At 59.1% G+C, this 25,110-nt stretch overlaps 1 protein-coding gene and 1 long non-coding RNA gene across 2 annotated transcripts in view; one reads left to right on the forward strand and one right to left on the reverse strand.

Annotated features, from left to right (window-relative positions):
* The window catches only part of TGM3 (transglutaminase 3), an 83,170-nt gene that overhangs the window by 32,911 nt on the left and 25,149 nt on the right, over positions 1-25,110 (forward strand). Inside the window, exons 2-7 of the mRNA XM_066384228.1 lie at positions 5,950-6,017; positions 18,235-18,408; positions 19,091-19,333; positions 19,952-20,070; positions 21,774-21,902; positions 24,682-24,859. Of these exons, the coding sequence (XP_066240325.1) occupies positions 6,011-6,017; positions 18,235-18,408; positions 19,091-19,333; positions 19,952-20,070; positions 21,774-21,902; positions 24,682-24,859 (850 nt within the window). The 5' untranslated portion in view covers positions 5,950-6,010. The remainder of the gene's footprint in view (positions 1-5,949; positions 6,018-18,234; positions 18,409-19,090; positions 19,334-19,951; positions 20,071-21,773; positions 21,903-24,681; positions 24,860-25,110) is intronic.
* LOC136406319 (uncharacterized) lies at positions 1,289-3,060 on the reverse strand. Its single transcript, XR_010751660.1, has 3 exons — positions 2,822-3,060; positions 2,245-2,519; positions 1,289-2,159 (listed from the first exon to the last, which is right to left on the reverse strand). It is a non-coding gene; the product is annotated as an uncharacterized lncRNA (long non-coding RNA).

Consider the following 25,110-nt stretch of genomic DNA (forward strand, 5'->3'; position numbering starts at 1 on the left):
GGTGCCCGGGCACTTGGGGATACGACCCGACTGCTCAGCCGCCAGGCGTGGCCCTCAGAGTCAACACACAGGGGGGGGTTGGCTGGGGTTCCTCCTCTTTGCTTTGTGTGGTTTTTCCGCTGCGTGCTCGCAAATAGCCAAGTGACAGCTCAGCGGGTAAGCCAACCCTTCCCGTCCAGGGGCCTCCGACCCCGGGGTGAGCCGGCGCTGCCCACTGAGCTACCCTCCCCAGTGCCCCAGGATTGAGCATCCCCGTCTGTTTCCGGGTGGAGCCCGGGCCTCGCTGGTCCTTTCCCACGTCCCCAGATGCTGCGCGCTCCAGATAAACTGGGCTGCGGTCTTTCCCCGGGGTGGGGGTGGGGGTGGGGGGCGGCCCCCTGCGCTCTCTCCTCCACTCTCTGTCCTGCGGCCTGGAGCGCCTCCCTCTCTGCGATCTTGGCTTATCAGGGAATGCCTGAAACGCCTCCTTCTCAAAAAAACAAAAAACAAAAAAACTAAACTAAAAATCACGTTTTTTTATCTCCATCATCGGTAATCATCATCACTCTTGCTGAATTCTTTCCAGGAGTGGTATGTACCTCTCTTCTGGTTTTTATCAGATTCTGTCTTTTCAAAGAAAAAGCTCTGTGGCTCCCCGCCCGCCTGGCCTCTCTCAGGGCTGGGGGTCTCTGCGTGCGGGGCCACCGCGGCCTAGGGCAGGCGGGCGTCCTGGTAAGGGACTTTCACACCCCGACCCCCTCCCTCCCTCTCAGGTTTTGCCTATCACCCTCGAGGCTGTGATGTTAGTCTCTGTGGGGGCCCTGCCAGCCGGCTCAGCCCTGAGTTAGTAACACCACCATCACCGGTATCAGTTCAATGACAGCAGTCTCTCCTGAAGGAAAGACCCAGAAGGACCCAGGTTTTCACGGAACCTGGTGACTCGTCAGAGACGGGGAGATGGGAAGGGGCTTTCCACCCCTCGTCCTTGTCTCCTCTTGGGTTGGCCGTGGTTCAGCTCCTGCTGTTGCTGTTGGTTGCCTAGTTACGGGCCGTTGCTATTTAGCGTCTCTGAACCTCTGGCTCCTTTTCTATACTACGGATTAACAGTGCCTTCCTCGTAGGGCTGGCCCGAGGCTTCAAGGTGAACTGATGTGAAGTGTTTTGCACAGAGACTGGCGGCACAGACTTATCACTGCCAGATACTTTTTAATTTATTTTTATTAAAGTATAGTTGGCCTACATTCTATTTTCTTTCTTTCTTTTTCTTTTTCTTTTTTTGTGAGCAAAAGAGAGAAGGGAAGGGGGAGAGATGAGAAGAAGCATCAACTCATAACTGAGTCACTGTAGTTGTTCATTGATTGCCTCTCATGACACACAACCCTATACTGGCTGTATTCGTTTCAGGTGTACAACAGAGCGATTCGGCGTGTTTATACCTTACATGGTGATCACCTCCCCCCCCACACACACACTGATTCTAGACAGCATTTACCAGGTTTATTAATAGGTGGTGCATTGTTTGTTCAGGGGCACAGGGGCACATTCGAGGCTCAGTGGTTAGGGAAGTCAGTGCCTCTGGTCATTTTCCAAGGGCTTTGATAGATGTCCTCTCGTGATTCCCCAGAATGCCGTGGAGGGTGGGCGGTGCCCATGTCATCGTACCCACTTTTCCGAGGGGACACCGGAGGCTCAGAGAGGTTGAATGATCTGCCCAAGGTCTGTCTGATTATAAAAACCGGTGCTCCGGGTGAGTTAGAACGCGTCTCTGAGACTTAAACCGAGGTTTGCTCGGACCACCGCCAACCCTCTTTCCGCAGTGGGATGAGGGACTTGCTTCCAGGCCTCGGTGAGGCCGAGACCCGGATACAGGAGAATCAGGGAGTGTGTTCCAGGCGGGGTCGTTTTTTTTTTTTTTCAATAGGCGTAGAGACAGGCTGGGTTCCGGGAAAAATGACGAGGCGCGTCTTGCCGGGGAGTTCATGGAAGAATGGCAGAAAATAATGGAATTAAGCTCGAACACACACCCAAGGGCCTTGAATGCCAGAGTAAGGAATTGAAGCTGTGAGGGGCCACTGGGAGCCACAGACGGTTTCAGAGGAGGGGAGGCACGCGATCTCACGATGTGAGGCGTTTCCGGATCATGACTCCTTGGGAACGGTTGATGAAAACTGATATTTAACCTAGAAAAAAAAGACTTCTTCGAAGGCTGTGGTGGAGGGACGGGGGGTGGGGGTGAGGTGGGGGGGGGGACAGCGTTTGCCAGACCTGGGGAAGAACGTGACTGTTGCCAGGTGAAGGAGGAACCGGACTTGTTTCCCGTGGGCTCCGCGAGGGAGTGGCGGGGAAGCAGCGAGGGGCGGTGGGTAAAAAGCTCTCGAGACAAACTCTCAGCTCGAACAAGGAAGACCTTCCTGGTTCCTGGTCCTCTCCGTGCATTTGAACCCCAGCTGACTGAGAACCCTGGGCACTGGGGGGCACTGGGGGGCGCTGGGCACGGAGCGGTGACGGAGAGGGACGAAGTCCCCGTCCTCACGGAGCATCTATGAAGCGGGGGAAGGACACACCTTAACGAGAACCACCGCGGAAATGACAGTGACAGCCAGAGCCGTCTCTGGGGCCAGCGCTGGTGTCTAAGGACCCCGTCCCTGGTGTTTTCCCAGAGAAAGGTGTCAGGAAAGGGGACCCTTGTGGTCCGAGAAAGGCGGGGTCCATAACGTCTCCTTGAACACATGTGTTGCAAAATCTTCAGCAACCTTAAAGCCCTTCATTAGAAGGAGAGAAAGAGAGAGAGAGAGAGAGAGAGAGAGAGAGAGAGAGAGAGAGAAGGCAGAGCTCAACTAACTTCTCCTTTTTGCAAAAGCCCGTATTTCCCCGCTCCGTCTGAACTGAAGTTCGAGGAGCAGAGTGTGGCCCAGCAGGAATTTCATCCTGCGTGTAGCTGGGTGACTCCACCTATGAACTGAAAATCATTTAGCCGACATTGTGACACATCATGCAAATTATGGCCCGCCTGCCGGCCTGGGGCCGCAGCAGCAGCAGCGGCCATGGCGCAAGCCTCCAGCAGCCACGCGGAAGATGGCTCAGGGCGGACTCGGGGGTGGCGGGGCCGGGAGGGGGGCAGGGGGGTGGGGGGCAGGAGGCTGGCAGGGCCCTGCTGCAGTGAGCAGGCTACCGGGGAGCAGGCGGAGCAGCAGGGGCTGGAGGGAGCCTTGCTGTCACACCACCCTGTCTCCAGAACAGGGTCACCTCCCTGACTTCAGGCTTCTGAGCCTCGCTCCAGCCCCGGGAGGCGTGTGGGTAGGCTGATGGGGAAACTGAGGCTCTGAGATGTGCACGGACTTTGCCGGGGTCATGGGGGGGGGGGTGGCAATCAAGCTGCAGAGGTTGAGGTTCCTCTGCAAAACCCGCGACGCTCAGGACCGGGGGCCCTTCTGAGGGGCAGTAAGGGTCCCGATGCCGTCCATGCCAGGCCGCGGCGGGCAGCGCCGGACGCGAGGTTCCTCTGCAAAACCCGCGACGCTCAGGACCGGGGGCCCTTCTGAGGGGCAGTAAGGGTCCCGATGCCGTCCATGCCAGGGCGCGGCGGGCAGCGCCGGACGCGGTGCTGAGCACTCGGTGGTGGTGGTTGTCTCCTGTCGTCTCACAGGGATCCTCCTCCCTCGGTCTCACGGGTGAGGAAGCAGAGACCCTGAGAGGTGAGGTGACCGGCAAAGGCAGAATCGGGAAGCTACACCTGTATGATCCCGGGGTCCTCTGTAGAGAGAGCACTGCCTCCCTGTCCCTCTGCAAGTGGTCATCCAAGGAATGCCCAGGGTCCAAGGCTTCTCGGCTCCCAGCCCAACAATACCAGCAGTAACTATAATAATAATAATAATAATAATAATAATAATAATAAAAACCTCTGTTTCTTTACAAGACACTTGAGAGTGGGCGGGGCACATGTGCATCCATTCATCCCGTCTGACTCCCACAGTCCTGGGGGTTTCTTGCGGGACTGACTGGCCACAGGAGGGCCATGTCCCCATCCCAGCCAGTGCCGGGGGCAGAGGACAAGACCGTCATGCAAACCTCCTCCTCACAGTCCAGCCCTCCTTGCCACACACCCTCTCTCTCCCTGTTCTGGGTCACCTGCCAGAGCCCACAGCGGTCATTCTGCCTGGCCCAGCGGCAGAGCCACCTGTCCCTTGGAGCCACCGGAAGCCCGGGAAAGACAGAGGTCCCCACCTCTCTCTGGCAGCCGACCTCCAGGTCAGGTGAACAGGCTCTGCACCCGCGCACATACGGATGTGCATGTCCTGGCTGCATAGATTCAGGTTAAACACCTTCCCCCCCACACACACACACACAAAACTCCCCGCCAAAAAATAGCAATAAAAATAGTACCCATGTCCTAGGATCGATATGAAGATAGGGAGGAAGGTAATAGGTGCGAAGTGGTTAGCCAGTGCCACCCGGCGGCGAGCCCTGAACCGATGGGAGCTGTCCCCGCCTTCACGGTGCGTGACTGCTTCACGCAAACGAGCGTCCGTGCGCCCCTGCTGCGTGGCCCGCCCACGCTGGGTTTCCGAGATGGGAAATAATATTCGGCCTGTGCCTTCACGGAGCTCGGTCTAGCGCTGGGGCGAACGCACCCAGATCCTCCTTCTCGGGAGATTCCGATGGTCACAGAGGTCCCACGACGTACAAAACGCTGTTTGGAGAGAGAAGAGGAAGGTTCCTCTCCGCCCCCCTCCCCCCTCCCCGCCCCTGTCTATTCGGTCTCACCTTCCTCAGGACCCAGCACTCCCCCGTCTTCTCAAAGACCCTATGTTGTCACCGTGGTGCTGGGCCTTCATTCCCGCTCCAAATCCGGGGGGGGGGGGGGAGGCCTGGGACACTTCTGCTCTGTCGTGAGTCCTCAGAGCTTTAGCCGTGTTGTGAAACTCGCTTGTCTATCATGGGAAATGTCGGCGTTTGTAAATATCCATAATAGGATCTCCTGGGGGGGGGGGAATCTATATATCCCCTTAAAACAGCACGCAAGCAAACAAATAAACGAAGGAAAACAGAATTCCTGCTGCCCCTCTTTTTTTTTTTTTTTAAAGCAACATAGATCCTGGGCCCAGAGTGGGTCCGTGACTGACCCTCCGGTCCAGCAGACAGCATGTGACAGAACCGGGTTGGAACCATGTCACCACTACAAGATCAGTGGCTGTCCCTGAAGCCTCATTCAAAAGAACCATTCCCCACCCTCCCACCCCAACCTACACAACCTGGACTCAAACTGGCATTCGAATCCAGATGGTATCGGGCTTCTTAACCCGTCCTGGGTCACGTCCCTGCACTTTGGACTTGCGTCGACTCATGCGATGCTTTCCTCTCTTTAGTGAGTTGACGAGAGTGGTTACCCCCAGACACAGAAGAGGCTTCCGCGGCCCCGAGGTCAGCCATGGCCCAGCGGGCGCTGGACCCGGTGGCTGCTTCTAACCGCAGCCCAAACGCTCTTTCTGTGCTGGGTGTCCCACCACCCTGTACAGGTGGAAACCACCCCTAGGCGTGCACAGGACACGAGAAAAGACTGAGCCGTGTCCACGCTCCGGGGTTCTGCAGAGACGTCGCTCGGAGACTCCTTGGCTCCAGCTCTGGGGCCAGATACTTCAAGAAACACCACGGCCAACTTTCCTAAACCCTAAAATCCGGAGAGAGTCGTTCGTCTTTGGGAGGAAAAAAAAAAAAAAAATCTCCAAAGCGAACTCTTTCTTCTCTCCCTTCTTCTCCCCAAGCCGAGCAGGTGTTGCACAAGCAAGACCATTGGCGCGCTCCCAGTGGGGGACGGGGGATGTCGTAAGAAACGCTTACAGGCACTACAGGAATGACCTGGTGCCTCGCCCCACCTCATTACGATTCTAATTGGGGTGTGGAGGAGAGGCTGCTATAAATGGTAAGGCGATCCCCGGCAGGCAGCCGGCCTCCCCACTCACTCACTTGCTCACTCACTCCTGCCATTCCCAGCGGAGCCCCAAGGAGAGGAAGAGGCCGAGGAAGGTGAAACATGACAGGTGAGTGCGCCCGGCATCTCCTCCGCCGGCTCCGTGCGGGGCGCCCGGGCTGCTCCTGGACCAGCGCATCTGGCTCAGGTCGGCCGCCTGCCCCGGAGGAGGCTCTGAGGGCTGGAGCTTAGCCTGTTAGGATTCTGTCCTTTCTCGGAGGCTGGCCCAGTCTCCGCAGCGTGTCCCCCCCCACCCCGGGGGAGAGGGGGGCGTGGGACGTATTTGGGACGTCGGTCCTGAGTCCCGGGCCGGGGAGCCGGTGCGGCTGGAGGTCACATCCATCCCCTCAGACGGGTGGCCGGGCTTCCCCGCGTCCCCCTTGGCGCGGTCTGGCTCGCTGTCAGGAGCGCGGGCGGAGGAAAGAGCACCTCTCAGAGAGGCAGGAGGAAGGCAGAGGGCGACAGCCGGTGACTTGATTTAAAAGAAACCGTGAGCAGCGCCAGAGTGCTCCTAAGTAAACTGCGCCTGGGCAGGGGATAGCCCCAGCCTCTGGGAAGGGGGCCTCGATGGCTGCAGGCTCCCCGGCAGCAGAGGCAGGCGTGCTGTCAACACGGCCCCTCCAGGCAGCCCCCGGGGGAGAGGGGGCTGGATGAGGGCGGCGGGGACAGGAAGCACAGCTTCTTCAGCTCGTGGGCAGGGTCCCTGTCGAGGATTCAGGCTCCTGAGAGACAGACAGACAGCACCCCTGCGGAGCGGGATGCTCACCACCCCTCGCCTGTCCCTGGCGGGCGCTCAGTCCAGCGCGGTGCCAAGCCCAGAGCGTGAGTCAAACCCGCTGTGGTCGGCGGCGAGGGCGCAGGAAGGCTTGCCGGGGGAACCGCTGAGGACGGTCCGAAAGGCCACAGTGCCGGTTACTTTTGGGGACGGCAGACCGGGACAGGGTGGCTGCCGGAGGAACCCCGCCTCGCCCCCCCCCCCCCCCCCCCCCCCCCGCCGCCTGGCTTTCTCCTGGGAGCCTGCGTGGGTGCGGCAGCATGCGGGCTGGCTCTAGGAAGAGGCGCTTCGGATCTGGTAGACGGAAGGGGAGGTCAGCTGTCCCCAAGGCCACGGCCTTCCCTCCAGGCGGCCGGAGCGGAGCCAGGAAGGTCTTAGAGGCTTATCCAGTCGCTCAGACAGTTGGCCGCGGCAGAACCCAGGCTGGGTCCCCCACACCCACCCCGTGCTTTTCCCACCGTGTCCTGTTACCTGAGCCAAGTTCACCCACGAATGTGTGTGACATTCAGGACACAGCAGAGCGATGCTGAGCCCTGTCACCGCCCAGCCGCAGGTCCCCAAGGGCCAGGTAGATGGACGTCCATCCGGGCTCCTGCCGGTCCGGATGACTCTCACCTGGAGAAGAAAGCAGGGACAGAGAGGGCTGGGCCCCAGCCGTGCTCACCCCCTGGGGGCCTGTGCCAACCCCGCGCTGCCCCCACCCCGCCCCCCACGAATGGCCTCACACCAGCTCGCTGGGGAGCCCTGCGTGACACCCCGACGGCCCCGTGTGTCAGTCAGTGCCCATGAGTCATGGAGAACGCGTTAACCTCTTAGACCTCTCAGCATCTAAACCAACCGGAGGTCCTCTGAGGTCACGGCCGGGCGTAGAATGACTGGTTGGGAGAAAATGAATGTGTTAAAAGGCGGGGAACAGACGAGGGATTAATTACCTTGACTCCCTTCAATTCGCCGCGCACGCTGAGCTCCTAGCTCAGCTCCTGTCACCCGGCCGGGCAGCGCTCGGGCCAACGTCTGGTGAACGACTGAGTGTATCCGTTGGACACCTGGGGACAGGAGCCACAGGAGGGGTCTGGGGAGGGCGGGGAGGCCTGAGCTGGGGTCCCCGTCGTCCCCCGTGAGCTCTCCGCCTGGTCGGGCTTGGTTTCGCGGGGCCGAGGGGTGTTCTGGGCAGAGGGAACCCGAGAATGAAGGTGGCTGGGTCCGCAGGTAGGACCCAGAGGACTATCAGCTCAACGTGTATGCTCGTCGGAGAGGGCTGTGCCCAGCTCCCAACTTAAGGTTCTTGTTGGAACCGGCATGGGTTCAGTGACCGTGGCTCCCAGTGGCGAGGGCAGCCCGGGCTACGGGTGGGATGAGAGGGTGAGAGGAGGGTGATAGTTGACCCTTGAACGTGGATTTGCACTGGGTCCACTTATATACACAGATTTTTCAAATTGACCTGCACGGTTCAAACCTGAGTTGCTCCAGGGGTTGACTCTTCCGTCGATGATCTTGTGTCTGCAAGGGTGTGCACGGATCTTCAACTCTGAGGGCAGCCGACACCCCTAACCCCCCAACCTCAGCTCCCTTAATCCCCCCTGGCCCCACATTGTTCAAGGTGTGGCGCCCTCCGCCGGCTGCCCCCCGAGTCCAGGGCCCCTGGGTGGACACAGACCTTGGGTCCACTGCAGAGTGGACACCTGGTTCCCACCCCCAGACCCCCCTGGAGGCCCTGGGTCAGGCGCAGAGTCCTCAGGATTCAGCCGTGACCACAGATGTCCTGCCTGCAAACGGCCAGAGCCCCCCCATTCCAGGGGCTGACGCTCGGACCCTGGGGAGGCACGCTGGCCCTGGAGGCAGGGACCCGCCTTCTCTCTGGCTTCATTCCCCAGTCTGCCGAGAACCCCGTGCCATTCCGGGCCAGGGTTCTGCGCCAAACGCCTCTCCTTGGGGCTGGGTCACCAGCGGCTCTTTCTCCCATGTTCCTGCCTCTTTCTGGTCTGGAAGTCTAGGAGGGTCCCGGGTTCTCCTCGCTCACCCTGAGCAGCAGCTTCTCGGTTCAGCCACCTGGACCCCCGCGGTCTCTCCGGTCTCCCTGAGAGCGGGCAGCCCCCTGGGCTCGGGGGCCCAAGGCTTTAGGCGCTCAGTGTCCGTCCGTGATCGCACAAGCTGCCTCTGCCCCCCACCCCCCCACCCCCGCCCCAGTCTCACCCACCCGCTTTCTTTTTCTGGGGCAGCAGCTGCTCCCGGGTCATCGGACGCTGACCCACTAGCCGCTGCCTCCCCCTAGAACGAGGGCCGCCCATACTTCCGCTTCTGTTACCTGGAACGACCTCGGACGGAAGAGTCCACATCCGGGGACAAGCTCTGCCTTAACCCTCAGCTCTGCCCCCTCGCAGCTGAGGGGTCTTTGGGGGGCAGGTTCCGTCACCTAAGCGTCTCAGTTAGTTCCCTCGGCTCTACAATGGGGTTGTTGTGGAGCCACCCCCCTGTGTGTGCTCGGCCCACACAACTTACTCATTCGGGGGGGACTTTTCATGAGCCTGGAGAAAAGCCCTCCGAGATGAAGTCCATTTCTTAGTGAAAGGTGATTCTCCGGGGGGGGGGGTCCTCTCCCACTAGGAGCCCCCGCCCTGCGCCCCCCCCTCCCCTGCCAGCATTCCCGGGTCCCCAGGGCCCCCCGCCCTGCGCCCCCCACCCCCCGGCCAGCATTCCCGAGTCCCCAGGGAGCTGCTCTGTTCACCTCGGGTAACTCTCCGCGGGGCCTCCACCCTGCTGGGCCCGGCTCCCAGCTGAAGCAATCAATCTCCTCCCCAGGGCCCACATGCCGGCCCGGGGTGTGAGCTGACGCTGGGAAATTATTTTCTCAGCAGCCCAGGAGTGGAGGGAACAGGGCCTTCCCACCGGAGTCTTCGGAAGGGGCTGAGAGATGGGTTCAGGAGGGGCAGGCATTCCCCTCTCTAAGCTTTGTTTTCCTCCCTCGTAAAAGGGAGGCAGTGATTCCTCCGCCCCCACCCCACCCACCCACCCACCCGTGACCTGACCTCCCTCCCGAAGCTGCTGTGTGGCTCAGGGCGGGAGGCTCAGTGTGAGAGTTTGAGTGAGTGTAAGGTGATATATCGACCCATGGTAGTGATTCTCTGTCCTGGGTGCTATTACAATCACCAGGAGAGTTTTTTAAAAGAGAGAGAGAGAGAGAGAGAGAAGGAGAAAGCCAGGGCTGTCTCTAACCCAGAAATTCTAATTGCATCGGCCTGTGGTGGGGCTCAGACCAGTCTACACTCCCCTGGGGATTTCCACGCGCAGCGAGGGTGGAAATGGACTTGTCCAGGAGTCCTTCTGTTCCTGGAAAGGGTGTCTGGCCTCGGGAGCCTTGCCTGCCCAGGGCCAGCCTGCAGGGAGGGTGTGGGCTCTCGACTCTGCGTGGAGAAGATTTCACGGCACGAGTCCAGGAGGTGCTGAGGGTGTGTTTATGAAAGCTGGGGAGAGCCCGGCCTGCTGGGGGGCTGCTTCCGCTCAGTGGAGAGTCAGGAAAAGGGGGGGGGGGCTTAGAGACGGGTTCAGGGTGTGAGCCTGGGACAAGCTGCCACTGCCCACGGCTGCCCTGGTGGCAAGTCTCTTTGGGGACCCTCGGAGTCTCGGAGCTGCCGGCCTGCGGGGGGAAGGGAACGGCTCCCGCGTGCTCCAGGGAAGGAGAGCGTGCACGGGGCGCTTTGTTTGGAGGGTTTTAAAAGCTGGGAATTTAGGGGAGATCCCAATAGAACAACAGAATATTCATCAGCTTTTTTCCACGGGTGCCCTTGCGGGGTCGTGGTCTCTACCGGTTGGTCCGTGCCGAGTCAGGGGGTCATCACTGGTCCTGGCATCACCCTCCTGGTTTTTTGCTGCCTTTCTGGGCCTGGAGCTGAGACACAGCGGAGGTCCGGGCATCCCCTTCAGGGAGGTGAGCCTCTGTATCCGGCTGTGAATTGCTCAGACAGTCTGTTCAGCGTCTTGTCTCAGTTTCCCCCCTTCTACCCGCAAGGAGCGGTCCTAGCTTCTCGCCCCTCCGCGTGGCCTCTCACCCTGACCGCCGGGCAGCGGGCTGCAGGCCACGGCGCTATCTCCCTGGCAGCTTCCTGGAACCAGCGCCCCCCCCCCCCCCCCCCCGGTACCACCCCTCCCCCCTTGGCAGCCTGGAGCCCCACGTGGTCAGACGAGGCTGGCGAGCCGTCTGGGCTCGGGTCCAGGCTCTGCCTGACTGTGCGATACTCGGCCAATGACGTCACCCAGACCGGACTTTCAAATCCCTCATCCGTGAAAGTGGGGATAATAACACCATGGGGTTTGTGTGGCTATTTAATATGACATAGCACGAAGTGAAACGCTTAGCGCACGCAGTGCCTGGCGTCCCCAGCGGCAACAACCCCCTCCCCCCCAGGAAAACTCCTGGGTCGCGTCTTTGCCATTCTGTGTGGGACCCCAAGGGAGTTGCACCCCCCTTTCAGCTTCTGAAGGCGCAGGTGCTAGGGATGAGTGCGTGTGGGGTCCCAACAGTATCCCCCCAAGGGAGGGCGGGCCGGTTTCACTGTCTCCTTCTCTGCCGATGGGGAAAGTACGTTCCAGAAACATTGAGATCGTGCCCAGGCTCGGCCTTCCCGACCGCCGGTCCCGGGGGCCTTCACTTCATCCTGGGGGGGGGGGGGGGGCTCACCGGCCCCTCACTCAGCCAACCGGGGACCAAGCAATCGTGCCCCTAGCTCGTGCCGCACAGGGATGACACGTGTCTGACTGTGGGGGAGACAGAGAGGGAACAGGCACAGGCGAGAGAGGGGGTGGGGGGAAGGAAAGGTGAGAGCCAGGAGCTGGCGGGGTTCCCTGTGCCCGTGGGGAAGGGCGTCGGGAATGACCCACGTCCCCTCCGGGATGACGGGGATCCAAGACCTGGATCCCGGGCCGAGCTCTGCTCCTGAACCACTACTCTGTCACCTGGGCCGACGGCCTCCGCGGGCGGGGCCTCGGGTTTCTTACCTGGGCTGTGGGAGGATGGGGTTCTCCAGGCTGCGGGGGCCACCCGTTCGCAGGCTGTAGTAAGATCAGCTTAGTCAGTGGGTTATGACCAGCAGTGAAAATTAAAGCGGAAGAGAAAGAAACAAAAAAACAAAAAACACATCGGTAAGAGTCCGTACTGTTTTGTGAAACTTTATGTCGTGGGGGGGAGCCAGGCATGGACACACGGTGTAAAGACGTGTTTCTTCATGGGGGGAGGGGCTGTCTCTAAAAATGCTTGAAGGCCGCTTGACGGGCTGATCTTTGTTTATCAGCTCTAACGAACTCTAGAAATCTGGAAGGTAAACGTGTGTCTTTGCCTAGAGAACAGGCACAGTGAACAGGGTCAGGGCGGCGGGTGGGTGGAGGAGACACAGCCGCGGCCCATGGGCCCACCGGCCCGCAGCTCTCCGCTGGGGTCCCCCACCCCCGGAACGGGAGACGAAAGACCCCAGCCGCTGGCCCGTAGCCAGGTCCTCCTTACCCACCTCTGCGTGGCGGAGCCGAGAGGCGGAGGAGAAAATAATATGGAATGTCCACTGTAACTGAAACATTTTTAAAACTTTATTTTCTTTAAAAAAAAAACAAAAACACATGCTAAGTGAAAGGAACCAGACCCACAGACCACACATGGGCGTGAGTCCGTTCTTGAGACGCGTCCGGAGGAGGCAAATCCAGGGGAAGGGAAAGCAGCTGCGTGTTGACCAGGGGCGGGAACCGGGGAGAAGTGGGGGCGGGTTCTCCGGGGCTGAGGAAGACGTTCTAGAACTAGACAGCGCGGTGGTCGCCGCACCTGGGAACGGACCAGTCCCCGCGGGACGGTGGCACACTTTAAAACGGCTAACGTGCTGGGTTTCATGGGCTGTGGAAGTTACCTCCATTTATAAAGATAATAATAAAGTTAAAAGGAGGTTGCCTGGAAGTTAGTATATTAACTCCCTCCTCCAGGTCATCAGCCAGAGCTCATTCACATCACACGCGCACACGCGCACGCACACACACACGCGCACACACACACGCGCGCGCGCGCACGCACACACGCACACACGTGCACGCGCACGCACCCCCACACACGCGCGCACGCACACACACGCGCACGCGCACGCACCCCCGCTGCAGCGGAGCCTGGAAGGGCAGTGCCCGTGCACACGGCGGGTGTTGTTACCGGGAAAGAAGGAGGGAATGAACACAGATGTGTATCAGTCCCGCCACATCAGAACTGCTGGTGGCACTGACGTTCTAGGGGGTGGGGGCTGGGGGGGTGCGGCGTGGAATTGTGGGAAGAGCCCTCGAATGAGCGTCCAGAGATACTTCCCTCCGGACCTCCAGGTCCTCGCCCCTGGACGGGGTGGGAGTCCAGGACCTGCCTCCCAGGACGTTTTTCCCTCTGAGGTTTTTAAGAGTGTGTGCTAATGAGTCAATTACAGGGTGGGGGCAAGGCTCCTTTCATTTTATTTTTTCCCTTTCATCCAGCCTGGTGCGGATGACAGCCTGGGACTTCTGAATGTCCCGTGTCGTTGTAAACTTCGAGGGTCGTGGGTCTCCCCAGCCCCTGCCCTTTCCCTCCCAGGACACACTCTGGCAAAGCGGGCTGTGCATACGGCTACCCCGCAGGGCGGTGGGGGCGGGGGAACCACGGAGCCTAGTAACCCGCAGGCAGACAGGGTTGTCAGCTCCTCCATCGAGGGCTGGCACAGCCCGTCCTGGGGTCCAAGGGCAGCGGTGAGCAAGAGGAGAAGGACTTCAGAAACCACCCCGGAGGCTTATGAGCAGGCTCCCCGCCTGCCCGTCCCCGCCCGTCCCACCCTGGGACGCAGAGGCGCTGGGCTGTTCCCCTTCTGGTCCCCGCCCGCCCGTGTAAAATGCCTTCTCGGAGCCCTGGAGCCCCCTCCAGGGGGCTCACTCCTGCTTCCGTCAGGATACAGATGCGGGGCAGGCAGGACAGTGCAGAGTGAGGGACCCCCTCCCGCTGGCTGGGTACCTTCTGCACTGCAGGTCCTGCACGACCCCCCCCCCACTCCAGGCAGGGACCTGGGGGCCACAGCAGCAGAGGAGGACCAGGAAGACCTGCCACTCCCCCGGTGGTGACCTCACGTCAGAGCCGTATCTCTCTGAACATCAGCTTCTAGTTTCTGTCGGGATTCCACTGACATAGTGTCAAGTGCTCTGGGTACTGTTAGCAGCGGTTGACAGGTGATCAGCGGACGGCGAACGTGGGTCCTGCTTCTCCTCACCCTCCAGCTCGGAGGAGCCTTGCACATCCCAGGAGCACGGTGACGGAGAAGCAGCGATGACGGGCGGGGGGGGGGGGGGGTGTCCTTTCGGCGTCTCTGCAGACAGGGCGCCTGGAGCTCAGTCCGCTCTCCGCCATGTTCCCTGTGGACCAGCCGGGGGCCTCTGGGTGGCAGGGCGCTGTCTCCCTCTCCGCAAAGCCACGACACAGAGTGCAGGACCCCGGGCAGAGCGGAGAGAGACGGGGACCTGTGGGGGGGGGAGGCTGAAGCCGGCTTTACGTGTGGAATCCCTGCACCCCCCCTTTCCTCGCCCCTGTGTTTGGCCGAGACTGTCCGGGGAACATTCTTCCTGCTCTCACAGAACTCATGGTCTGGAGCAGGGGGCTTCCCTTGGCGAGGGGCGGGGATAGGGGAAGCCAGGCATCCTTTTACGTTTGGGAGAAGGATGGGGCATCTCTAGGGGGTTCATGTTATCTGAACCCACATGTTCCTTAGGGTTCTTCTTTTTTTTTTTTTTTTCTAAACCAAGACAAGGAACAGAGCTCTACCTAATTTCGACTGGCGGGGGTGGCAGCAGGCAGTGTGCCAGGCTGGGGAGGAGACGGGGGGTGGAGAGGTAGGGCCGTGGCCCGGGAGAGAGCGGGCAGTCATAAGCCCCGGAGAGCTCAGCTCGGGGCTGCCAGCGGGGGTCTCGGGTCGGGGCTGTCTCCCTCCAGCATGGGCGGTCAGGAGCGGTCATCCTCTCTCCTCGCCCCCCTCTGCCCCTCTATTCCTCCCTTTGCCCTTCCCTTCACCCAACAGGTACGTGTCCAGTGCACGCACGTCTGGGTTTTTCTGAGTTTGTGCCAAAACTTAGTCATTAACCCTTTCAGCAGCTCTTTGCTGAGTGGGCGGGCAAGCACGAGAGCGAATAAGAGGCTGTGTGGATGAATGAAGGACACGTGAACACACTGAGCGGGCGGCCAGGTCACCTCCCGGTCACCTCCCGAGCCTCCCTCTGCCGTAGCTGGGTTTGGTTCTCTCCCCCCCCCAGAGGCTGGATTCCACTTGGGGGAGTATCTGTGACGAGTCCCCTGCCCACCCCCAAAGCCGCCGGGCGGTGGGGGCTGGGGGAGGGGGCCGGGGGAGTCCCCAGCCCCAGGTCCACCCTGGGGCCACGCCCTCTTCACCTCACCTCTCTCTCTCTCTCTGGACAGTGGCCTCTGCTCCAGCCAGATAACACCTGCTCTCCCGTGCCCGGGCCTCCCCGCCCGCGGCCCGGAACGCAGGCTGCTCCATTGCACCTGGCCGAGTTCTCTCTTCCTTCCGCTTTTCCACGAGGCTTGTTCTGATCCTTGTAACGGAGAGGGACTCTTTCCTGCCTGCCTCTCCTAGACACCTTTCCTGGTGTCTAGGTGACCCTGTCCCGTCATTCACTCATTCCCTCCTCGCCTGGCCCACCGCTGAAGCTCTTTGAGGGTCAGAACACGGCCAACATGGCGCCCAAGCTGGTGGCCTCGAATTAATATCGGCCCTCTGTTCATTTTATTGAATGAATGCCCCCCCCACCACCACGATCACCTTTTCTTATGGACTGAATCTTAAGCTCTGGTCATGATGGTCATTGCATGACCTTAGTTTGTGTTTGTTTGTTGGTTCATCTGATGCCCTTATTCATTCGTTGATATCCATGGTCCTGAAGGGAGTCAGCCATGTGCAAAGGCCTCAGGACACAAACATCAAGAAAGCAGGTTCTGATGAGCAGGGACAGGCACGTATGAGGAGCCGCTGTGACCGGCGCCGGGATGGGCCGCCCACACCCTCGTGGCTGTGGCCTCCTCACGGAGACAGAAGCCACGCTGGCCTGCGGAAGAATCGAGGAGGCCACGTCTCCTGTGTAACTCAGAGGAACGATGCTCTGGGAGGGGTGGTGAAGGCTAACGTGTTCGTACCTTACGGTGTCACTCATCAACCAAACCTTCTCGGTTTTGCTTGGTCACCTGCGCCGTCGTCGTCGTTATGGTGTGAGAAGACGTGGGGTGGGGAGGCCGGGGGTGGGGGCAGTGAATTTCCAGCTGTGTGTCTTCAGGGCATTATTATCTAGAGAGCTCGTGTCCCTTTGACCGGCTCCTGTAGATGGCTCTTGCCAGTGAGCCTGTGAATGAGCCCCGTCTCGAGGCTGAGGCACGCGGCTCAAAGTCGTGTTGACCCCACCCACCCACCCACCCCCAGGGTCAGAGGCCCGGGCCGGCCCCAAGGTGCTGCGGGGGATGCTGTCTACAATACGCAGCCAACACTGGCTGGATGTCGGGGTGGTGAGAGGCGCTCGGTGTCGGGGGAGGCGCAAAGAGAAAAGCCAGCGAGGGTGGTGACCTGGAGAAACGGAGCCACAAGCGAGGTGGTGACCTGGAGAGACAGAGCCTCAAGCGAGGTGGTGACCTGGAGAAAAGTAACCACAAGCAAGGTGGTGACCTGGAGAAACGGAGCCGCCAGCGAGGGTGGTGACCTGGAGAAACGGAGCCGCAAGCGAGGTGGTGACCTGGAGAAAAGTAACCACAAGCAAGGTGGTGACCTGGAGAAAAGTAACCACAAGCAAGGTGGTGACCTGGAGAAACGGAGCCATAAGCAAGGTGGTGACCTGGAGAAATGGAGCCGCCAGCGAGGTGGTGACCTGGAGAAACGGAGCCGCCAGCGAGGTGGTGACCTGGAGAAATGGAGCCACAAGCGAGGTGGTGACCTGGAGAAACGGAGCCACAAGCGAGGTGGTGACCTGGAGAAACGGAGCCGCCAGCGAGGGTGGTGACCTGGAGAGACGGAGCCGCCAGCAAGGTGGTGACCTGGAGAAACGGAGCCACAAGCGAGGTGGTGACCTGGAGAAACAGAGCTGCCAACGAGGGTGGTGACCTGGAGAAAAGTAGCCGCCAGCAAGGTGGTGACCTGGAGAAAAGTAACCACAAGCAAGGTGGTGACCTGGAGAAACGGAGCCGCCTCCCATTCTGTTGGAAGCCCCACCCACCAGGTAATGGCATGAAAAGGGGGCAGAATACGGGGTTCCAGTCCCACGGTTCTCTGGGCCAGTTGGGTTATGCTACACTGAACGCCTGGCCTGTTCCGGGAGGGCCGAGGGCCAGCTGGCAGGCAGAGGGGACGGCACTCGTGAAGGCGTGAGTGGTGTCGGAAAGGACAGGTGGGTGAGGGGGGAGCTCTCGCCGTGCTCAGGCAGGGTCTTTGATTGGAGTGTGACTTTCGTTCCTGTAAGTCCGGCCTTGCCCTGGCTAGCCCTGCCGAAAAGCTGGCCCCTAGGCCAGTGGTCCCCAACCCCCGGGCCGCGACTGGTACCAATCGTGGGCCATTTGGTACCGGTCCGCAGAGAAAGAATAAATAACTTACATTATTTCCGTTTTATTTATATTTAAGTCTGAACGATGTTTTATTTTTTAAAAATGACCAGATTCCCTCTGTTACATCCGTCTAAGACTCACTCTTGACGCTTGTCTCGGTCACGTGATACATTGATCCATCCCACCCTAAAGGCCGGCCCGTGAAAATATTTTTGGACATTAAACCGGTTCGTGGCCCAAAAAAGGTTGGGGACCACTGCCCTAGGCCGTTCCTCCTCTTCCGGAAAGCGGCCAGAGGAGGTGACCTCTGAAAACGGCTCCCTGTTCGCTTGACTCGGAGAGCCTCACAAAAGCGTGCAGATCAAGAGGTCCAAGACGTCGTGTTGACTATCAGAACATTCCTGAAAGCCACCCAGGCCATCAGGAGGATGCCTCTCCGAAAAGCCACCAAGTATCTGAAAGCTGTCCCTTCTCAGAAGCCGCGGGTACCCTTCTGTCGTCACCACGGTGGGGCTGGTTGGTGGTCGTGCCCAGGCCAACGCAGGGGTGGCGGCCCAAGAAAGAGCGCCGGGTGTTGGCTGCACGTGCTTCAGAACGCAGAGAGGGGTGCTGAGTTCCACGGGCGTGGACGCAGATTCTCTGGTCACCCAGCACAGCCAGGGGGCGGATGAGCTCGTGCGCGGGCTCTCCCTGCCGTCCGAAGCAGCAGATTGTCCCTAACCCAGACGGAGAGGCCACCCACCCAGAAGAAACAGAAGCCCCAGAGGAAACACAAGACACAAAAATTTATGTCCCGGGAGTCGATTCAGCAGAAAATAAATAGTAATAAAAGTAAAAGAAAAAAAAAATAAAACAAAATGCTCCCCCTTTGGTGACGTCTACGTTGTCCTCAGGTTGCTGTTTTTTTTGCTTCTCGGGATGTAACATCCTCTCTTTTCTGCCTCACAGATTTCAGTCACCACAGTGTCAACTGGCAGACAACTGTCAACCGGCAAGCCCATCACACCGACAAGTACTTCGGCCAGGAGCTCATCTTGCGAAGAGGTCAGGAGTTCACGTTCTCGTTGACCTTGAGCCAACCTCTTAAAGTTGGAGAAAGTCTGGAGTTCACAGCCTCCACAGGTACCTACCTGTTTGTCCCTCCCCACCCACACACACACACCGAAGTAGCCCATGGGGCTGGTGACAGTGACACTGGGTCACCGGGCTGTGGGCTCTAGCCCACCTCTCCCACTGGCTTGGCCCCACACCTGTGAGTGACCTCGGGCAAGTCTCTGCCTGTCTCTGAACCCAGGAGGCCTTATCTTCCTTGATCACGAGGAATTTGGCAGCCTGACCAGGCAGTGGCGCAGTGGATAGAGCATTGGACTGGGATGCCGAGGACCCAGGTTCGAGACCCCGAGGTTGCCAGCTTGAGTGCGGGCTCATCTGGTTTGAGCAAAAGCTCACCAGCTTGGACCCAAGGTCGCTGGCTCGAGCAAGGGGTCACTCGGTCTGCTGTAGCCCCACGGTCAAGGCACATATGAGAAAGCAATCAATGAAAAAAACTGATGATTGATTCTCCTCATCTCTCTCTGTTCCTGTCTGTCTATCCCTATCTATCCCTCTCTCTGACCCTTAAAAAAAAAAAGAGGAATTTGGCCAACGAGGTCTCTCCAGCTGCCTCCAGCGCCGTCACGGGGTGCTTCCTCAGATGACGCCCCTCCAAGGGCCCCCGGCGGTCGTACTGGAATCTGACCTCTCCCCGCCGTCTGTCCCCCAGTGCTCCCTGGTCTCCTTCCCTGACCCCCGTCTCCTTCCACAGGGCCCTCCCCCTCCGAGTCAGCCAGGACGAAGGCGGTGTTTTCACTCTCCCATGGGACCAGTGGCAGCGGCTGGTACGCCAGGCTGGTGTCCCAGAGGCACAACTCTCTGGTCATCTCCATGTCCAGCCCCGCCAACGCCCCCATAGGGTGGTACACGCTCAGCATGCAGGTCTCGTCCTCGGTCGACAGCGCCACTCGGAAACTTGGAACGTTCATCCTGCTCTTTAACCCCTGGCTGCGAGGTGCGCACCTAACCACCTGCCCTCCCCACCAGCGACACAGCCGTGCCCACGGGAAAGGGGGGAGGGGAGCGCTCCCTGCGGGCTCAGGTTTGATTAGGAGAAGTTCGCGGGACGTGGAAAAAAAGCATAGGACTTAGAAGTCAGGAGCCCCGGGTCTGAGCCCCCTCTCCGCCACTTGACCAGCTACAGGAGCCTGGGCGGTCCCTCTTTTCTGACCCTCGGACTCCTCACCATTGAGTGCACTTCCTCCTATTGCCTCTGGGGGGTGTTGCAGGAACCTCGTGATCTTGTACAAAACTGCACAGAACGATGTAATTAATGATAAGGGACAGTGACCGCAGTACAAATTCTGCGACATGCTGATGGCTTTTCTCCCTCCTCAAAGGAGCAAGGATCTCGTTCCTGGGGCTTCCTTTTCAGACTCTCAGGCCATCCCAGCCTCTTTTTCAACCTCAGATGCGTTGGAAGCGTCACAGCCCAAGGCGTCCGTCCTCAGTGGGGGGGCGGGGAAAGGGTGCAGGTACAAGATGGTCCAGCTCCACGCCAGGAGCCAGGACCGCTGTCTCTGAGTCCTCCGAAGCATTCTCACCCCCGACATCTGGCTTCTGTGTCACGCAGCGGACGGCGTCTTTCTGAGTAACCAAGCTGAGAGAGAAGAGTACGTCCTGGAAGATTCCGGCGCCATCTTTGTGGGAAGTGTCAATCGGATTAACATGGTTGGCTGGAACTTCGGACAGGTAAGAGGGTCACGGGGAGGCTGGGGGTCGTGTCCCTGTCACCCAGAAGCTGATCTCCCAGCCTGGTGGGAGCTCCCCAAACTGTCTGCTTGCCTGCCCTTCTAGTCAGTCATTCATGCAGACATTCATTCATAAAACATCTGTTGACCCCCTACTGTGGAGCAGGCCCTGGCCACACAGGAAACACAGGAGATGAATAAGACGGGTTTCTTGTCTTTGAGAGGCTGACAATCTAGTGGGCAAAACAGACACGTACCTGAATTGATGCAATGAAGCGCTCTTAGGGCCAAACCAATGAGGAGAAGGTCCCAGGAGAGACCCTTGGGACAAAGCTACAGTTCCTGCTAATTCAGGCCCTAGAGCAGGGGTCTCAAACTCAACTCAGCATGTGGGCCGCAGAGCAAGATCACAGCCGTTCGTCGGGGGCGCACTAGGTCTACAAAAGGCAACTGTTACGCAACATTTTCCTCACTGCAGTTGAAAACAAAAAAAAAATCAGTACAACAAGTACAATCGTACATGCAGTTTACTCAGTGTCACAAAACGACCAGAAACTGTAGTTCGCATCACAACTGCTGTTAACTAAGCTAATATCTAGCTAGGATGCTAGAGAAATGAAAAATACAAGTAGGCCCCTAGGCTTACTTAATTTTATCCAAAATATTTTGAACTTCGTGGATTAGTCTGCGGGCCGCACAAAATTGTTCGGTGGGCCGCGAGTTTGAGACCCCTGCCCTAGAGGATGTGATGAGACTTCCTTGCTGTGTGCATTAAACCTTCCAAGGGTCCTTCCTTTCTGTGACACCCCCGTCGGAGATGACAGCCAGCGTTGCCGGGTCCGCTCACTCTGGAAAACACTCAGGGACTCCCTCTCCCACTGGCCGGCACGTGAAGGCAGTAGAGTGTGGGAACTCAGCTGGGATGCCTTGGCTATGCAGGCGGAGGCAGTGCCGGTCCCGCTGACCTCCAGAACCGCTTCTCTAGTCAACGTTCACTGGGAAGTAGAGAAAGGGGGGTGGGGCGGGGGTGGGGGGTAAAGACAGAGAATGCCTCTGGGGGTGGTAAGCGGGCTATCTTTGATGGCACAGTCTGGGCAAGCCTCTCCCGGGAAGGAACTGAAGGAGGCAGGGGAGCTGGCAGGACCCCCTGGGGAAGAGCATCGAATGCAGAAGGAACAGCCCTCGCGAAGTCCCTCAGGCAAGAGACAGCTTGGCCCTCTCCATTGGAGAATCACTGACACACACACAAAAAGTCTTATTTTATGAAGATAGCTCCAAATACCTCTTTTAGCGAGATATTTTTATCTTTATTGTTACTTCCCCAGGAGTCTGAATAATACATACGCTCAAGGCCAAAGCCAGAGTCAGATGGGAGCTTTGAGATGAGCTTGGGCCCATCCCGTGCAGACGGTGACACAGATGGTGACACCGGGGCCCAGACGGGCCCAGTGATCTGTTCCCAAGCTCGCACCCGGAGAGGGTCTCGTTCCATTAGCACGGGGTCTCCCCGCGTCACGGGAGCTCTGGGCGGGTTGGCAGGATTCCAGGTGGTCGCTCCTCAGCTGCTCTGAGCGCTGCAGGTCACGGCCTGAGAGGACCCGGGCGGTCGTCACGGTTCCCGCCAGCGCAGCCCTCGCACCCTGAATTGGCCAAGGCCTCTCGTCATTTCTCTCCTCGTGACGTTAACGATTCCATTTCGCGCAGTTTGAAGGGGACATTCTGAACATCTGCCTCTCGATCCTGGACCACAGTCTGAATTTCCGCCGGGACCCCACCACGGACGTGGCCCGCAGAAACGACCCCAAGTACATCGGCCGGGTGCTGAGCGCGATGGTGAGTGAGAAAGAGAAAACAGAAGCCGTAAGAACCAGTTGTTGCCCTAGGAGGTCAAACCCAGCTGTGGGCGGGGCACTAGCGCTCGCTGCACGTGGCCTCACCGTAGCCTCGCAGAATGCCGGGGGCGGCGGGCGGTTGGGGGGGGCCGGGGGGGGGGCGGGGGGGGGGGCGGGAGGACTGTCACCGACCCCCTTCCGCACCCACGTGGAGCGGGAGGCTCCCCTACGTTGAAGGACTCGCCTGATGGCACAGAGAGGGGGTGGCGGAAGTTGAGCTGGGACCAGATCTGCCTGATTCGAAAGCCCTTCTCACACGATAGGAGGACTCGCCCTGTTAAGTGTCCATCAGGGCCGGGGTGGGGGGTAGGGGGTGCACGGCTGAGGCTTGGCTCCATCCTGGGCTTTCTCGGGAAGGACCTATGTTCCTGAATGACCCTGAGGGGGAAGCGACTTTGGTTTTGGTTTTTTGTTTGTGTTTTTTTCTATTGATGAGAAAAGAAAGAGAGAGAGAGAGAGAGAAGCATCGACCCGTTGCTCCGCCTTGTTCCATTTAGTTGTGCACTCACTGGTTGCTTCTCATATGGGCCCTGACCGGGGATCGAACCCGTGACCTCGACACACAGGGACGGTGCTCTGTCCACTGAATCACCCTGCCGGGGCCAAGCTCCTTGGGTTTGACCCTCTCCACAGCCCTGAGCGCTTGAATGTCAGACCAGAAGGGCAGCAGGCCGACCCGCTCGTGATCTGCAGGGGGAAACGGGAGCCCCGGGAGCCAGTCACTTGCTCACAGCGCACAGCCTGTGCGTGGAACCAGCACAAGGCCTTGAACTACCCACCCCTGGGCCTTTTCACTTGCCCAGTCTCTCCACGTGAGAGACCTGTCCCCTCACACACACGCACACGCACACACACACACACACACTCATACACACACACACACTCACACACACACACACTCACACACATTCATACACACACACACTCATACACATACACTCATACACACACACACACACGCACACACACACACGGATCTTGGGGGAACCTCTCTTCACTCCGTGTATACAGAACGCCTCCATCAGAAAGCGTCCCAGTCAGGATCAGCCTGCGTTAAGAGTTACAAATTAAAAAGCGAAAAGCCGGAGCGTTCTTGGCCTTTAATCCTCTGACACTAAATAATTACCCCCAGAGATGTCTTGAACTTCTTGTTTAATGGACGAGGCATGTCCCAATCTCTTTACTTCTGAGTTGGAGACTATCCAAGCTAACAAGCTAATTACACAGTTAGAAAAAATATCTGAGCCACCTCCTGACGGGTTGATACATATCTGGGGAAGGGGGAGGGGGAGGTAATCCGAGAGGGCTTCCTGTAAGAGTGGAGCCTTAAACCTGAAGAACCATGCAGGAAAGGAGTGGGGAGGCCCAGGGAACGTAGAGGCAACCAAGGCGATGATGAGTGGGGACCAGGGTGGGCGGGGAGAGGTACAGAGAGGAAGAAGTGAGGCCTGGGCCGAACCTGGAAAGCCAAGTGGCCCAGGAAGGGTGGGACTTAAGCCGAAGCCGAGGTTAAAGGGAGCTGGCCGGTGAGCGATCGATCGGGGTGACTTGGGGAGCTGAGCCTCCCTGGCCCAGGTGAGGGTGGGCGAGGCTTGCCAGCCAGCTCCCGGCAGCTGCTGACTCACTCTCACCCTTGAGTCAAACCACTTTATTCTGGTGCCAATTTCCTCAGCCTGGCCTCCCTGCTGCTCTTCCCCAGACCTCCTGGCTGGGCTGGGCCGGGCCATTGAGTTAATTACGGGCTGTGCAGGGCTTTGAAATGCTCTGCTTCCAGCCAGAGAGGACCCTGCTGACGACAGGACAGGACACGGTGTGCCTCTAAAAGACCTTGTCACTCGAGTCTCTCACTGCCTTACTTGTAAGAGAAGAATGCCTTACATTGAATGAATGAATAGCAATATTCCATCTTCATTCCTTCCAAGAAGAAGTTAGTTGCTAAAGCTCTAAAGCAGAGGTCCCCAAACTACAGCCCGCGGGCCACATGCGGCCCCCTGAGGCCATTTATCTGCCCCCCCCCCCGCCGCACTTCCGGAAGGGGCACTTCTTTCATTGGTGGTCAGTGAGAGGAGCATAGTTCCCATTGAAATACTGGTCAGTTTGTTGACTTAAATTTACTTGTTCTTTATTTTAAATATTGTATTTGTTCCCGTTTTGTTTTTTTACTTTAAAATAATCTTATTTTATGTGCAGTGTGCATAGGGATTTGTTCATAGTTTTTTTTATAGTCCGGCCCTCCAACGGTCTGAGGGACAGTGAACTGGCCCCTGTGTAAAAAGTTTGGGGACCCCTGCTCTAAAGCGACCTTTGACAAGACAGTACACGGAAGGAGAGTTTCAAACCTTGGACCTCCCCACCCTCCAGTCAGGCAGCAGCGACGGCAGCCTGTGGGTTGTGGCGAGACACCTGCAGGCTGGGTCCCGGACCCCACTTAGCCACTGACAAGCCATGAACCTCGGTGCCCCCCACCCCGTGAGCCCACCGCGCGATTGGTTCTGGGTTTTAGGGGCGATCAAACACCGCTCGTTGAGCAAAGCACTCTGAAGTGCACTGTCACTCGGGACCCCTGAAGGAGCAGGATTACAACCTTCATTCCCACGTCACCTAGAAAGACAGGGAACCCCCACCCCTCCTTCCCTCTTCCCTTCACCTGCTCCCCTGACCTCTGCCCGTCACTCTCTGATGATTCATTTAAGATTGTTTGGTTTTGTTTTTCTGCCCAGATCAACGGCAACGATGACAGTGGCGTGCTCTCCGGGAACTGGAGTGGCAACTACACGGGGGGCCTGGACCCCAGGAACTGGAACGGCAGCGTGGAGATCCTGAAGGAATGGAAGAGGTCGGGCTTCCAGCCCGTCCGCTACGGCCAGTGCTGGGTCTTCGGCGGGACCCTCAACACAGGTACCCCGGGTGGGACTCGCCTTTGCCAGGTGGGTGGGCAGCCGCGGGGTGCTCCCCTGGGGGGTCGGCGGGCAGCGCGGAGTGCTCCGCTGGGGGGGTCGGCAGGCAGTGCAGGGTGCTCCCCCGGGGGGGTCAGCGGGCAGCCTTGGGGTGCTCCGGGGGGGTCGGCAGGCAGCGCGGGGTGCTCCCGTGGGGGTCGTCCCCACCGCCGCCCGCCCGCAGCCTCAGACCGGCCGCCCCTCCACTTGCAG

Source organism: Saccopteryx leptura, chromosome 5 (assembly GCF_036850995.1).
Source record: "Saccopteryx leptura isolate mSacLep1 chromosome 5, mSacLep1_pri_phased_curated, whole genome shotgun sequence".
Lineage (NCBI taxonomy): Eukaryota > Metazoa > Chordata > Mammalia > Chiroptera > Emballonuridae > Saccopteryx > Saccopteryx leptura.